The sequence below is a fragment of the Hemicordylus capensis genome, chromosome 4 (assembly GCF_027244095.1).
Source record: "Hemicordylus capensis ecotype Gifberg chromosome 4, rHemCap1.1.pri, whole genome shotgun sequence".
NCBI lineage: Eukaryota > Metazoa > Chordata > Lepidosauria > Squamata > Cordylidae > Hemicordylus > Hemicordylus capensis.
The window spans coordinates 93,149,634-93,164,882 of record NC_069660.1 but is presented as its reverse complement, the minus strand read 5'-3'; the positions used below and the strand labels follow the sequence as shown (position 1 = coordinate 93,164,882).

The 15,249-nt window shown below is 42.0% G+C and overlaps 1 protein-coding gene across 5 annotated transcripts in view; it reads right to left on the bottom strand.

Annotated features, from left to right (window-relative positions):
- Positions 1–529: 529 nt before the first annotated feature.
- Positions 530–15,249, bottom strand: part of LOC128323553 (uncharacterized) — a 41,469-nt gene continuing 26,749 nt past the window's right edge. For 3 of the 5 annotated variants that reach the window (XM_053246889.1, XM_053246891.1, XM_053246890.1), the window contains exons 4-6: positions 12,717–12,843; positions 7,857–7,890; positions 530–1,240 (exon numbers count right to left, since the gene is read on the bottom strand). In XM_053246889.1, the coding sequence (XP_053102864.1) occupies positions 789–1,240; positions 7,857–7,890; positions 12,717–12,843 (613 nt within the window). In that variant the 3' untranslated portion in view covers positions 530–788. Of the gene's footprint in view, positions 1,241–1,750; positions 1,811–7,734; positions 7,891–12,716; positions 12,844–15,249 lie in introns of all 5 variants that reach the window. The other 2 variants (XM_053246892.1, XR_008306350.1) reach the window with 2 other exon arrangements.

Below are 15,249 nucleotides of genomic sequence, written 5' to 3'. Positions count from 1 at the left end.
TTGCCTTATTTTAACTGCCTGTAAATAGTTCCTTTTATATTTACTTCCTTTTATACTTACTTAAATACAATAGATTTTTAATTACTTTACACTCTGTCTGTGCTGGAAGTGCTCAGTTCAGCATTACCCATGAGCCCACTCTGAGATACACACTATGTTAAAAGGTTTTGAGACATTGTGATATAATTTTTCAGTTTCCTTCTCGTAAGAGGATGGTGGCAGAGCTACTGAGAGTTCTAATGGGCAGATGGAGGCCTGGGTGTATAAATTGGGCACAAAAAACCCCCCATCCATTCATCACATTTATTATGTACCCATAGTAGAAACTGCCTGTTCCATAAATATGTTCAATTAAATAACATTAATGCTCTCAAAAGTGTGTATGTTCTGTTTTTGTTATGATTTTGAAAATTCATCTACATATACTCTCCTAAACAAATGAAGGAAAAACCCTGAGACTAAACCCATCTTCTAAATACAGAAATAGCTACCTTCTCCTATTCACATTAAAATGACTTCAAAATTCAAATATTTTGTCAAGATTTAATTTCTGAGAATTAAAAATGTTTGTTGCCTAGTATGTATACATTTTTTAAAAATCTTGATACATTCCTGCTATTCAATACCTTTCCTATTGGAAAACTCAGCTTCATGTTTCTTCATGCTTTATGTAAGTATATTCATTCAAATAATTTGGTGCTTTAGAGAAAAATTAGAGTCATCAACAACTGTGAGACTAGTTAAAGCAGTTCTATTAAATATACAAATACTGATCACCAATTTTGCATTTACTCAGAAAAGGTAGCTGAACTTACTGCATGCAATTCTTTACCAGAGAAAGATGTTATGATATCATTTTCAGATTTTGACCTTGAAATCTTTAGTTCTTTTAGTGGGGATAACACGTCTCTAGAGGTACTGGGTCCTTGTCTACATGAAGAGTGCTTAGGCTGGTGTGCAACAGGAATGGATACTTTTTCTTTTGGTTTACTGTTGCACTGGTTTGACAACTCATTTTCCATGATTTCATCTGCCGAGGAAAATTGTGCAGAGGAAACATCATATGTGTCATCACAAAATGATCGTATGCTCTCACTGGACCGAGATGCCAACACATATGCTCTGGATCTTACAGTCAAACCTTTATATGGTGTATTTAAACTGCCTTCTGTATCAGAGCTGCAACATATTTCTTTAACAGTAACTGTATCAGATCTCCCTTTTGAAAAAGCTTCAGTAACTATAAAAAAAGAAAAATTGTTCATTAGATGTACATGAGTTTAAATTATCATATATGAATTTATATTAAATATACTGAACACAATTTTAGTGCAGCTGATTAAAGTACACAGCTTTAAAATTTCTTCTACACACATGTGATTTCTTCTGTAATATAACAATTGTATCTGTTAAAGCTCTGGTCTTCAACTGGTAAGTCATAAACCGCAACTGGCTATATTAGTTATATTTAGGATGTTTTTGAACAAAAACACATTAACAATTGTTAATGCTAAGAAAAATACTGCATAATTGACAAATTCAATAAAATATGCTGAAAACTCCTTTTGCCAGGATATAGCATGCAGGTGGCACTCATTATTCACAGGGGTTCCATTCTCGCCTAAAGGCACGAATATGGAAAGTGTAAATAATGAAACCTTGAGTCAATGGGAATTGGGGGGTTAGGTTCCTAACAAAAACAAAGGGCTAAAAAAGCAAGGAAGAAACAGAAATAAATAAAGCACTGTACCTCACTTTCCAGGTCTCCAGCAATGCCACTGAAACCCCCCCACCACATCCTTCTGATTTTCTGTGGAAAATCACGGGGAAATTATATTTTTAAAAGAGCCACAAAATGGCTCTACACTGCAAAATGGCAGCTCCAAATCACAAATAGATGGATTTTAGCCTATTTTCATACCATGGATAAAGTAACCGGGTCTCTGAGACCAGTCCGTGAATACGTGAAACTACAGGTAATGAGGGCTAAATTTATTTATTTATACAGGTGGCCCTCATTACCTGAAGTTTCACATATCCACGGACAGGTCTTAGAGACCCGGTTTCTTTATCCATTAAAGGTATGAAAATAGGCTAAAACCCGCCTATTCACAATTCTACTACCCTTCCAAAAATGGCTCAGGGCGATTCACATTAAAATACACAAAAAATTAAAAACAAAAACAAGTTAAAAACAAATTACAATTACAATGAGATAACATTAAAACTAAATATCATTAAAATCAGGCTAAAAAAATGGGTCTTTATGGCCCTCCTGAAAGCCTCCAACAAAGACAATCCTCTTATATCCACGGGGAGTGTGTTCCACAAGCTAGAAGCCACAACAGAGAAGGCCCTATCCCAGGTTGCCACTGGATGAAGTGGTGGCACCCAAAGACAGACCCCTCCTGGTGATCTCAATGAGCGGTGAGGATCTTGTAGAGTAAGGTGTTCCCTCAGGTAACCTGGGCCTAAGCCATTCATTGCTTTAAAGGTAATAAAAAGCACTTTGCCTGGAATCATATAGGCAGCCAGTGCAACTGTTTGAGAACAGGTATAATGTGGTCTCTCCAGCATACCCCAGAGACCAATCTGGCTGCCGCATTTTGAACTGAAGTTTCTGAACTACATACAAAGGCAGCCCTACATAGAGCACAAGTAGTCCAACCTGGAGATTACCAGCTGGTGCACCACTGTTTTTAGGTTATTCTCCTCAAGAAACGGGCAGAGTTGTTGAATCAGTCACAGCTGGTAAATAGCACTCCTGACCATAGCCTTAGTCTGAGGCACCAGGGAGAGACCCGGGTCCAAAAGAACTTCCAAACTACAAACCTGTTCTTTCTGGGGGAAATGTAACCTCATCCAGAACAGGAAATTCTATCCCATCTTGCAGATTACAACCACCAACAATGAGCACCTCCGTCTTGCTTGGATTCAGCCTCAGTTTATTATTGCTCATCCAGCCCATTACTGCATATAGGCAGGCATGTAAGGGGCCAATGCCATTTCCTGATGTTGGTGACAAGAAGAAATAGACTTGGGTGTCATCAGCATATTGATAATACCCAGCACCAGCACCAAATCCCCTGATGACCTCACCCAGAAGTTTCATGTAGATATTAAAAAGCATTGGTGACAGAATGAAGCCCTGAGAGACTCCATATAGTAGATCCCGCTTTGAAGAGCACCTGTCACCAAGTGCCACCATCTGAAATCTACCCGAGACATAGGAGCAGAAGCAGACCACTGTAAAACAGTGCCTCCAGTCCCCAAATCCCACAGGTGATCCAGAAAGATACCATGGCTGATGGTACTGAAAGCTTCTGAGAGATCTAAAAGAACTAGCAGAGTCACACTCCCTCTGTCAATTCGCTGGCGAAGGTCATTTACCAGGCTGACCAAGGCCATCTCAACCCCATAGCCCACTCTAAAGCCAGTTTGAAATGGGTCTAGATAATCAGTTTCCTCCAAGACAGCTTGGAGGAATTTGTATTAGTTTGTATTAGTTCAATACAAATATGTATTTGTAGGATATGTGAATATGTGGTATCCTGACAAAAAGGAGTTTTAATAATGTTCCTAATTACCAGGCAGCAGCATTTAAATTACAGTACATTCATGCTCATCCAGGTTCTTATACATTGCCCAATACTACAAGTTTGTGAATTACTTATTTATTTAATATTTATTTATTGAATAAATGTATTTATCTATTTAGCATATTTATATAATGCCACAAACTCATGTCTCTGGGCAATTTACAATAAAACAACACATTTTAAAACAAAATTAAAACAATTCAAAAACAATGATGGATTCTATAAGTCTAATTAATAGTCTGGATGAATAAAGAGGCAACTTTTTAACGTGGTGATTCTCTTTATTTAGCAGGGGGAGAGTAACTGGCCCTATCCACCCCCAGCACAGTACCTCCAATGACTGTTGCTGGTATCTATCTTGTGTTTCTTTTTAGATTGTGAGCCCTTTGAGGGCAGGGATCCATCTTATTTATTTATTTTTTCTCTGTGTAAACAGCCCTGAGCCATTTTTGGAAGGGCAGTATAGAAATCAAATGAATGAATGAATGAATGAATACATAAATAAGTCTTAAAACAGTCCTTTTAAAAGCTAGCAGAGATGGGCTCTTATTTCAGCAGGGAGCACATTCCAAAGCTTTGGGGCAGCAATGGAGAAGGTCTGGTCCTGAGTAGCCACCAAACAAGCTGGTGGCAACAGCAGATGAATCTCTCCTGATGATCTCAATACGCAGTGGGGCTCATAATGGAAAAGACATTCTCTTAAATACCCTAGGCCTAAGCTGTTCAGGGCTTTATACATTATTATAACCAGCACTGAGATGGACAATTGGTACTTTCAGTTCTCTAAGTTTTGTTGTCCCAACCTCCAGTTTGGCATGGTCAGCATTACATCTGAACCCTGCACCAGTTAGCCTTATCCCAAACCAGATGAGCCGGAGAGTGGAGACCAACCTGGCTGCAACATTTTGCACCAGATGCAGTTTTTGGACTACATACAAAGGCAGCCCCACACAGAGTGCATTGCAGTAATTAAGTTAGTATATACACTACTGTTCTGAGTTCATTTATCTCAAAAAAAAAAAAAAGGATGCGGCAGACAAACTGATAGAAAGTTTCTGCAAACAGACTATGGCAGTAAAAAAAATGAAGTTTTTTGTGTGAAGAATCTGAAGGCTAATTATTCATTCTCTTTTTCATGCGAGAAGACATATATTTCTGTGGAAACATTGCGACCAACAGTTCCTCATAAGGAAGTCCATCAGGGGCGTAGCTATAATTGAGTGAAAGGGTTCATAGAACACGGGCCCCCAGCTCCTGAGGGCCCTTCAGCTCCACCCCTCTATATTTTCTTCATTATCTCCCTCACTCTGGGAGGCCGCCAGAGAGAGGGATGAACATGGGCCCCCACTCCCCTAGCTACACCCCTGAGTCCATGCAACAGAAACTACAGTCACTGGTGTTAATGAAGAATATACAGATGCACACATTAGAGTATTGTAAGCGAGCACAGTGCATTGGGACCAAAGTAGAATGTAACGTTCTTGGTGCAGAAAGATATATAGGCTTGGATCCAATGGATCCATGGTGCATGCAGAAAGCACTTCTGTTTGTACAAAAGGGGCATCTGATTTCCCTCACAGATTCAGTCCCTCATATTGCATTGAATGCTATTCCAGAGGGTCTGTCCTCCTGCAGAAGTAATTTTTAGGCGGTGCAGGGAGCTGCAACATGAAGGAGATGTTGGGGATGCGTCATTCAACAAGTAGAGCTTTGCCCACAGTTCTTAAAATTCAAGCATAGTGTCTCTAGATTAAGAAACTTTTCAAAAGGATGTAAACCGCCTAGAGATGCAAGTTAAGACAGTATATAAATGCATGGAACAAACAAACAAACAAAGCAGAAAGGTTTTCCCATACAAAAGTCAGAGGTTCTCTGACATAAGCATTGCAAAACAATTGTATAAAAGTCTTTAAAACTGGCAGGTTTGAAAGTGAACTCTTTCAATAAGGCTTTGAGGCAGGATAATGGATGTCTTTTATAGATTTACTTACTGAATCTCCAAAATAGAAATAGAGACTATCAGAATGAAAAGTCAATTGTTAAAAGAGGAGCTGCAAAAACAGTTACTGTAGGTGATAGAACATATCAGAAGAAGGCTGAATTGTTGATAAAGGAGTTACAAAGGCAATTTGAAAAACTAAAGGAGCAGAAATTTCAGAGGGATTTGAAGGATTATGAGAATAAAGTCTATAGAGTCTTGCCCTGGAATGGCAAGAGCTACTCTAATTGTCATATCTAGAAGAAATAAACCTTTTTTAGTTTCTACATGGGATGGAGGGGGCAGATCTGCAGACATCAGGGGACAATATAGGAACAATATATTAAACTAGCCGATCTCGCACAGAGCATCTGTGTGCTCTTTGGGGCTGGCAGTTACCTCTCCCCCCCCACACCTTCTGCCCCAGTCTTCACTTTCTAACCACGGCCAGCTCGTGTTGGGCCCAGCCGCCTCTCCTCCCCACCGCCACTTCTGCCCTCCTCCCCACTTTCTTTCCCTCCTCCTGGGCCTTGCCTCCGTGGCTGGGCTGGGCCTGCTGTTGCCTCTGGCCTCTGCGGCCGGCCCGCCACAGCGACCAATCCTCCTGGGTGTGCCTCAGCCAATCAGGCACCTCCGTCGCCCAGCCAATCAGCTGGGCACTGGGACGCACATTCCAAGGCACACCCAGGAGAATTAATAATATAGATACAATATGGTATATTTATGGGTTTGGATAGAAAGGTTCCACCATTTGTGGAAAGGTTTCTGTCATTTCTGTCAACCGTCTAGAGACGTACGTTTTGGGTGGTATAAAAATATAATAAATAAATAAATAAATAAATACACTCCTAGATATGATTCATTTAATACCATGTTGGAACTGTGCCAAATTTTTGAAAAAGCCAGAATGGCAAACTAAAAAAACCCAAAAACAATAGAGGTAAACCCCAGTATCCACAGGAGTTCCATTCTCCACGATAACCACAGACAATGGAACCACTGATACCGAGTCATTGAGTCAATTGGGGTTTAGGTTCATGGAGACTCCAAAATGGGGAGCGAATGGTGACAAAGGGTCCTAAAAATTGTTTTCAAAGTGTTCTACTGTGCTCTGCAGGTCTCCAAGTGTCCATCAGTGCTTTCATTTTAAATGAAAAATCACGGGGATGAGTGTTTGTTTTTAAACAAATGAGCTACAAAATGGCTTCTCTCCTCAAAACAATGGCCAGAAATGACCTTGGAGGTCATTTTTGGCCACCCCCCAACCAATGGTTACGCGAAATCAACCTTTTGTGAACCCTTTTTTTCGTGTATGCTGAGGCTGGGTGTCAGTTACGTGACCACAGATCTGCGAAACCGCGGATGTCGGATCCACAAGTAGTGGGGTTCCCCTGTATTTCAATAAATACAGATGTTGCCAATTTCAGATTAAGATCTAGATTTAGTTCTTCCTTTAATAATCCATATATCAGTGTTTCATGATATCATCCCGGAAGAGATTTAGAAGGTGGAAAATATTATGTCATTGTTGCAGGTGGGTTCCAGACCCACCCACACTATCGTAGCAATGCAAACTCCCAGAAAAATACATGAATGCCCCAGAAAATGTTGGAAAACATTCCCATTGGACAGCTCACAGCTAAGGAAAAAAACTAGAGTCACAGCGTCATAAGATGTTATATTAATATGCTTGCAAACTGCAAGCCGTTTTACTAGTATTGATACAAATATATTAAAAAGATATTTGACACTCTATGTTTACAGTAACTGAGAATATGTCCAAGGTGTTTAACTGGAAAGATTGTGAGTTGGATCCTAACTTCTGCAAGCAGAATAAAGGTGTTGAAAAGTCTTCCCTGTACCATTCTCCTCATAGCAGCCCTCTGAGCCTCCCAAATGGCAGCTCCTGTGATTTAGAATACCTTAGGGAATGACTTGGGATTGCAGTAATTGGAGGAAATCCTTGAAAACCCCATCCCATGCCACTCCTGAGGGTTCCCCTCAGAAGCTTCATTTTCAGGAGCTTCTGCTATGGGAAGGAGGCAGTGTGGAACATCTTTTATGTGAACTTTGCTCCACTCATGCAAGCTAAGATCCAACTATATGCCTTTATCCTTTAAAGTCTACTTTTATATAAAATAATTTTCTTATACCTACATTTATATAATTGTATTTCTCACTTGATATTTCGTGTCAGCACAATACTCCCTGTTATTTCACAAGGGCTTTCAGCAATGTAACCTTTTTGCAGGTTCTACTTTTGAGAAAAGTTTTAATACCTGTTGCCAATGGAGTCTGATTCCTGCTTGATTCCTATTGAACATAAACCAAAAGATTATTATCAAAAGCACCAACATTCTCATATATACAGGTGATATATATAGTAAAATACTTTACACTGGGAATTTTGCTAATGTTCTAATTACTGAACTAGTTTCCCTCATATTAATACAAGAAATATTTTTGGTAATTAACATAAATATACACAAAGTAACTGTTTATTATTTTGTTACAATTCATTACTAAAAAACCCTATGCTACTATGTTTCTATAATACATTGGTTTCCAACCCTTTAAAACAAGTGTACTCCTTTGGTTGCAAAACTTCTGCTCACATACCGCATAGAGATTGTGTATGTGTATGCTTACACACATTTAAATGGTAAAGTTATGAGACAGGGTACTACAGTCACTGGCTTATAGGCAGATTAAGTTATTCATGAATACTCCTCTTGAAACAGGAAAAATAAACTTGTCCCATTAATTTCAACAAGACTGCTTATGAGTAACTTAATCTGGATATAAACCAGCCAGTGACTGGAGTAGCCCCTATCATAACTGTAACATTTAAAATTGTATCTGTGTAGATACACATATATACATACATATACATACATACATAAGAACACAAATTTAAAGTGTATTTGTGTTTTAAATACATAAACACACACATTTAGGAAGACAGACTACTACAGTAGCCAGAAGCCCTGCAGTAGAGACCACCTGCTTCCCAGTCAGCCCCCAGGGTGAGAGGCTGGTATTCACTGTCTGTTGTTGCTGCTGCTGCTGTTGAGTGCCTGCCTGCAGGAGAGGGAGACAGTGAGACCATCTGCCAGCCCCTGCTAGACCTGGGGGACTGTGGCCTCTGGCTGTGGCTGCTCTGTGGGGAGTCTGTGCAGGATTGGGACCTAGGAGTGACTCAGCAGTCCTTGTATACCATCTGTTGCCCAGAGTGGCCATCTCTGGGCCTATAAAGAGACACTGCTTGTGGTGGCAGGGTTGCAACCAAAGGGGGAGACACCAAAGGGGACGACACCAAAGGGGACAGCAAGACCAAGGGCCAGAACCACCCACATGCAAAACCCAAGAATTTGCATGTGGGTGGGTATTTAATAGTGTGACCTGTTTTAATTAGTCCTGGGTGAGATTGCCTTATAATGTTTCTGGGCATACCTGGAGATGGGGAGACAGGGGGTGTATCCACTGAATATGGGGCAGCAATTCCGATGGTGGTGGGGAATAGAAGAAGTAACATTGGCAGGTCAGCGGGCCGTTACAGGGCAAGGGGAATTGGAAATCTAATAGCTGTTTCCCCTTCCCACCTGCCCTGCCAGCTCTTTGACCTTGGGGAGCAGTGCCGACCACCCTTGGAACCTCACCTTGCTCCTTTGTAATGCCAGGTCGGTCCAGAACAAATTGGAAACCATCCATGTTTTGATTCTGGATGAAGGTGCTGACCTGGTATGTATTACAGAGACCTGGCCGGGGGCCCAGTCTGGTCCCAGCTGCTCTCTCCAGGGTACTCTGTTGAGGAACGGGTGAAGGACTGTGGGCAGGGAGGTGGAGTGGCTGTGGTTTATAAGAATAACATCTCCCTTATCAGGATCCCTGTTGAAGTGTCAAACCATGTATGTACTTAAGTTTGGGGACCAGGGATAGATTGGGACTTCTGTTGGTGTACTGATAGCCCCGCTGCTCAACAGAGTCCCTAACTGAGCTGACGGACTTGGGCTTGGGGTTGGAGTCCCCCAGGCTTGTAGTAGTGGGGGACTTCAATGTTCATTTTGGGACCAATTTGTCTGGGGTGGCTCAGGAGTTCATAGCAGCCATGACAACTATGGGCCTATCCCAAGTGGTCTCAGGACTGATGCATATTGCCGGTCACACGCTTGATTTGGTCTTTCACTCTGATCAGGGTGTGTTCCATGGGTGGGGACACCTGTGATTTCCCCATTGTCATGGACGGATCACCATCTGGTTAAGGCTGGACTCACAATCACTTCCCACCTTTGCAGGGGTGAAGGACCTATTAGGATGGTCTGCCCGAGAAGGTTATTGGATCCAATAGGATTTCAAGAAGTCTTGGAGGGATTTAGTGTTGGCTCTGCTGGCAATCCTGTTGATGCCCTGGTGGAATACTGGAACAGCAAACTCACCAGGGCAGTAGAAATGATCACTCCTAAGCGTCCTCTCTGACCCTCTTCAAAATTGGCCCCTTGGTATACGGAAGAACTACGGGGGCTGAAGTGGTGAGGTAGATGACTGGAGCACAAGTGGAGGAAGACTTGACTTGAATCCAACAGATTACAACATAGAGAATATTTGAAGATCTATGTTCTGGCAATAGGGGTGGCAAAGAAGTGATTCTTTTCTGCCCATATTGTATCCGCAAGTTCACATCCGGTGGAGTGGTTTAGGGTAGTGAGAGGGCGGGTATGTGCCCCTCCTCCCTTTAATCAGAATCTGGAACATTCTATTAACTGCTGTGATGTGTTTAATGAGTTTTTTTGTGGGGGAAAATCTCTCATATTTGGGCCAACTTGTAGTCCATCGCCACAATTACTTCAGTGTCTGATGTGGAGGTGTCCAGAAACTCCTCTTGTGTGGTTAGGTTGGATCAGTTCCAGTTTGTGACTCCTGATGATGTGGACGAGCTGATTGGAACGGTGCGGCCTACCACCTGTTTACTTAACCCTTGCCCTACATGGCTTATACTATCTGGTAGGGAGGTTGTTGTAGAAGGCATGGTAGAGATTATAAATGCTTCTCTGTGGGAAGGCAGGATGCCTCTTTGTCTTAAGGAAGCAATTATTAGACCACTTCTGAAGAAGCCCACCTTGGATCCCTCAGAGTTGAGCAACTACAGGCCTGTCTTCAACCTTCTGTGACTGGGCAAGGTAACTGAGCGGGTGGTTGCCTCCCAGCTTCCGATGGTCTTGGAACGAATTTATTACCTAGACCCATTTCAAACTGGCTTTCAGGCAGGCTATGGGGTGGAGACTGCCTTGGTCGGCCTGATGGATAATTTCCAATTGGGAACTGACAGAGGAAGTGTGACTCTCTTGCTGCTGGGTGCTATTAGTATGCTGATGACACCCAAATCTATTTCTCTATGCCACATCATTGGGAGAGGGCATAACCTCCCTAAATGCCTGCCTGGAGGCGGTGATGGGCTGGATAAGATGGAGGTACTCATTGTGCGGGGTTGGAACTCGGGAGATGAGTTTGATTTGCCTGTTCTGGATGAGACCACACTTCCCCAGAAGGAACAGGTACACAGTCTGAGGGTGCTTCTGGATCCAAGCCTCTCCATGGTGTCCCAGGTTGAGGCAGGTGCCAGAAGTGCATTCTATCAGCTTCAGCTGATACGCCAGCTGCGTCCATTTCTTGAGATAAACAGCCTCAGAACAGCGGCGCATATGCTGGTAACCTCCAGACTGGATTACTGCAATGCGCTCTATGTGGGGCTGCCCTTGTATGTAGTCCAGAAACTACAATTGGTCCAGAATGTGGCAGCCAGGTTGGTTTCTGGGTCATCTCGGAGAGACCATATCACTCCTATCTATTCGCCCAGGCTTTTGATTAAATATTGTTTTAATAGTTTTAACATTGTTTTAAAATATTGTTGTAAATTTTTAAATTGTTGTAATGTTTTAACTTTTTCTCTATCATTTATTTTTAATGAATGTTTTAACTTTTTCTGTTGTTGGTTGTTTGCTGTGTTGTAAACCGCCCAGAGACGTAGGTTTTGGGCTGCATGAAAATATATTAAATAATTTAAAAATATGTTAAATAAATATTAAAAATACAGTCACTGGCTCATATCCACACTAAGTTACTCACAAGAAGTCTTATTGACATTCATGGGACAACTTGTGGCAGTGGGGTGGAGGCGGCTGGACCTGGCACGGGCCGGCCATGGTTAGGAAGCAGAGACTGGGACAGAAGGTGGGGCGGTGGGGAGAGGTAACCACTGGCCCCAAAGAGTGCACAGATGCTCTGTGCAGGGTCGGCTAGTCCACACTAAGTTACTCACAAGAAGTCTTATCGACATTAATGGGACAACTTGTCCTATTCATGTCAATGGGAGCACTCTGTGTTAATTTTCTGAAGTCTATTAGAGTGACGGGAAGGGAATGCTGAGCTTCAGCATGTAGTCAGCTAATCCAAAGCAGAGAAAGGGACTTCACCCTCCTCCCTCCTCTTCTGCAGGTAGACACATTGTTGAGGATGCGTCAGCCAGAGATTAAACCTCAGACCTTCTGCACATAAAGCATATTCTCTACCACTGAACTACAACCCATCCTCAAGAGATACCAAGTACTTCACCTGCAAGTGTCTCCCTGGTCCCCCATTTTCTTGACAAGTATGGGTCTGAGAACTCATTTGCTGAGAAATGTGTAGTTCCATCCAAAGGTTCATTAGCCAACATCCAAACTAACAACATGCTAGTGGAAGAACGTTTTCTGTCAGACTCTCCCCCTGCAGCTGTCTGTACCTCCTGAAATATGTCCCTCAGCCTTCAGGGACATATTTGCAGTAGGCAACAGGAGATGTTAGCCATTAATCTCAATCAAATATACTATCAAGTAAGATTATTTAGGGTTTGGGAATTTGACCTAGTAAGTGAGGCAAGACCCATGTTTTGGAGACCTCTTATAAACATAGCCTTGGTGAGCATCCCATCCTTCTCCTCCTTACTTCTTCCTGTCCCCAGCTTCCATGGGCTTGGCTTTCTATTGCTCAATGCTGCTGCTATGAGCACAGTAATTAGGTTGGCCTCAAAATATTACCAGTCTAAAAAATGCCACATATATTAGGGATTCATGTTCCGTTGGTATATAGAAATTGAATTTTACCTGTGGTTGTCCAAAATGAAAATTCTGTGAAAGAGAAATAGGTGTACAACCTTGAGAATCAGTGGTCTTTGCTCCATTTTGGGATTCTGCACCTTTCAACACAACATCGATAAACTCACCAAGTTGCCTGAAATGAATTTTAACACATAAATATGATTACTTATGTAGAAAATGAAGGAGCCCTTTCTGATCAGTTCTGAATGTGAAGAACAAACACATATATTTGCATATATTATTATATATCATCATTAACATATAAAAGTAATCAAGTGTTTTTTCTTCCATATATATATATATATATATATATATATATATATATATATATATACACACACACACACACACACACACACATACATACACACACACGCAAAACAGAAAGGGGGAAAAACAGGTTGCTCACCTGTAACTGATGATCTGGTAGTGATCCATTGACATCCATTAGAATGGGTTCTGCGCCTGCACTGAAGCCTGTCGGTGTGGAGTACCACAGCTCTTCTCGGTGCTTGCACCCTGCCCCATATGACCACGTGACTGTTTAGAGCGGGAGGAAGCGCCAGCACTTCAGTTCCTTGGAGACTGCCGGAGCAGTCAAGCATCTCTGGAGCAAAAGTGAGCTCTACATAAGACTTGAGCACTACTGCGGAGGGGAGGTTCAGGAGGATCTAATGGATGTAAACGGATCACTATCAGATCATCAGTTACAGGTGAGCAACCTGTTTATCTGGGGTGTGATCCATTGAATCCATTAGAGTGGGTGTTCAGTTAGCTCCTAAAAGAAGAGGGAGCAGTAGTGTCACTGTAACATCCTTTAAAGAATACTCTCCCAAAATTTGCCTCCTCTGCAGAACGCATCAATGACACTGTCTGTTTAGAGAGACCATCGCTGTTGTATTGTTCAATTGTAATTGAACAGTTCTCCCTCTGAGCATTGGTAGAAAGGCCTTCATGGCCTGAAATACTGACAAGAGTTCCAGGAAATTTATGTGGAAATGTCTTTGTAGGTGACTCCACTGTACCTGGGCCACACTGTCATTGCAATGAATCCCACCCCACCCCAGCCCATCAGTGAGGCGTCCGTCATCACCCATTCTGAAGGAGACTGCAGTTGAAACTAGACTCCTCACAGTAGATTCTCTGCACAAGTCCACCAACCCAATGACCAGAGGATCTGCTGAAGAATAACTAACCATTTCTGGGGACTGTCTACATTCAGATGGAAGATGGATATGAACCATAACCGCAATTTTCTCATTTTTAGGCACGTATGCCAAACCGTCATCTTTCAGGAGGCCATAGGGCCCAGGAGGCGTTGACTCTGCCTTGCACACTGCACTGCACTGGACTGAAATTGATGTACAAGATCCGCTATGGCTTGAAATCTTTCTTGTGGCAAGTAGGCTCTTCCCGTCTGGGTATGTAGAACAGCCCTATGTAGGAGATGGATATCACAGGGTTTAGATGAGATTTCTTCCAGTTGACCTCTATAATTGAGCAAAGAGGCACCTTTTAAAGTGGTAATTCTCTAAGATTTAGCTGAGGGAGAGCAACTGGCCTTATCCAGCCCCAGCACAGCATCTCTCCCGTGGCTGTTGTTGGTGTCTGCCTTATGTCATTGTTTTTTAGATTGTGAGCCCTTTAGGGACAGGGAGACATCTTATTAATGTGTTTTTTTACTTTTCTATGTAAACCGCTTGAGAATTTTGTTGAAGAGCAGTATATAAATATCAGTAGTAGTAGTATACGGAGGTCCTGGAGAAGGCGCAATAAGTACCGTATCTGAGAAAGTAACCCTAATCTGTCTTTTGAAGCCAGGAGCCAGTTGTCTAGGTAAGGGTAAATTGCCAGCCCCTTGGTCTGGAAATGTGCTACTACCACTGCCATGCACTTTGTGAAAACATGGGGGACAATGCAGAGGCCAAATGGCAGTACCTGATATTGGTAAATCAAGGTCCTCACCATGAATCTTTATTTATTTTATTTATTTTTGCAGTTCTGTATGGAGGAGTGGGCAAATATTGCTCCGTCTAGATGTGCAAGGTTGATAGAGAAGTATCCCAACAGACTCAAGGCTGTTATTAAAGCAAAAGGTGGTTCAACAAAATATTGACATTGGGGGGGTGATCCTTTTTCAATCTCAGTAATTCTTGTTTTTTATTTCTGACACTTTTTCTGGACTGTAATTGTGATGTTTTTCAGTTGGATGTTATAGGTTGCATTGGATAAGTACAGCTGGTGAAGGGAATTTTCTTTGTGTTTTCATTTCAGGATGTAAGGGAACCAGAATTTAAGGTCTATCAAAGGGGGTGATTCTTTCCTATACCCACTGTAGATCACCTTTCATATGAGGGAAGGCTACAACACCTGGGGCTTTTTAGTTTAGAAAAAAAGACAACTGCAAGGAGACATGATAGAGGTCTATAAAATCATGCATAGAGTGGAGAAAGTGGATAGAAAGAAATTCTTCTCCCTTTCACATAACACTAGAACCAGGGGTCATCCCATGAAATTGATTGGCAGGAAATCTAGGACC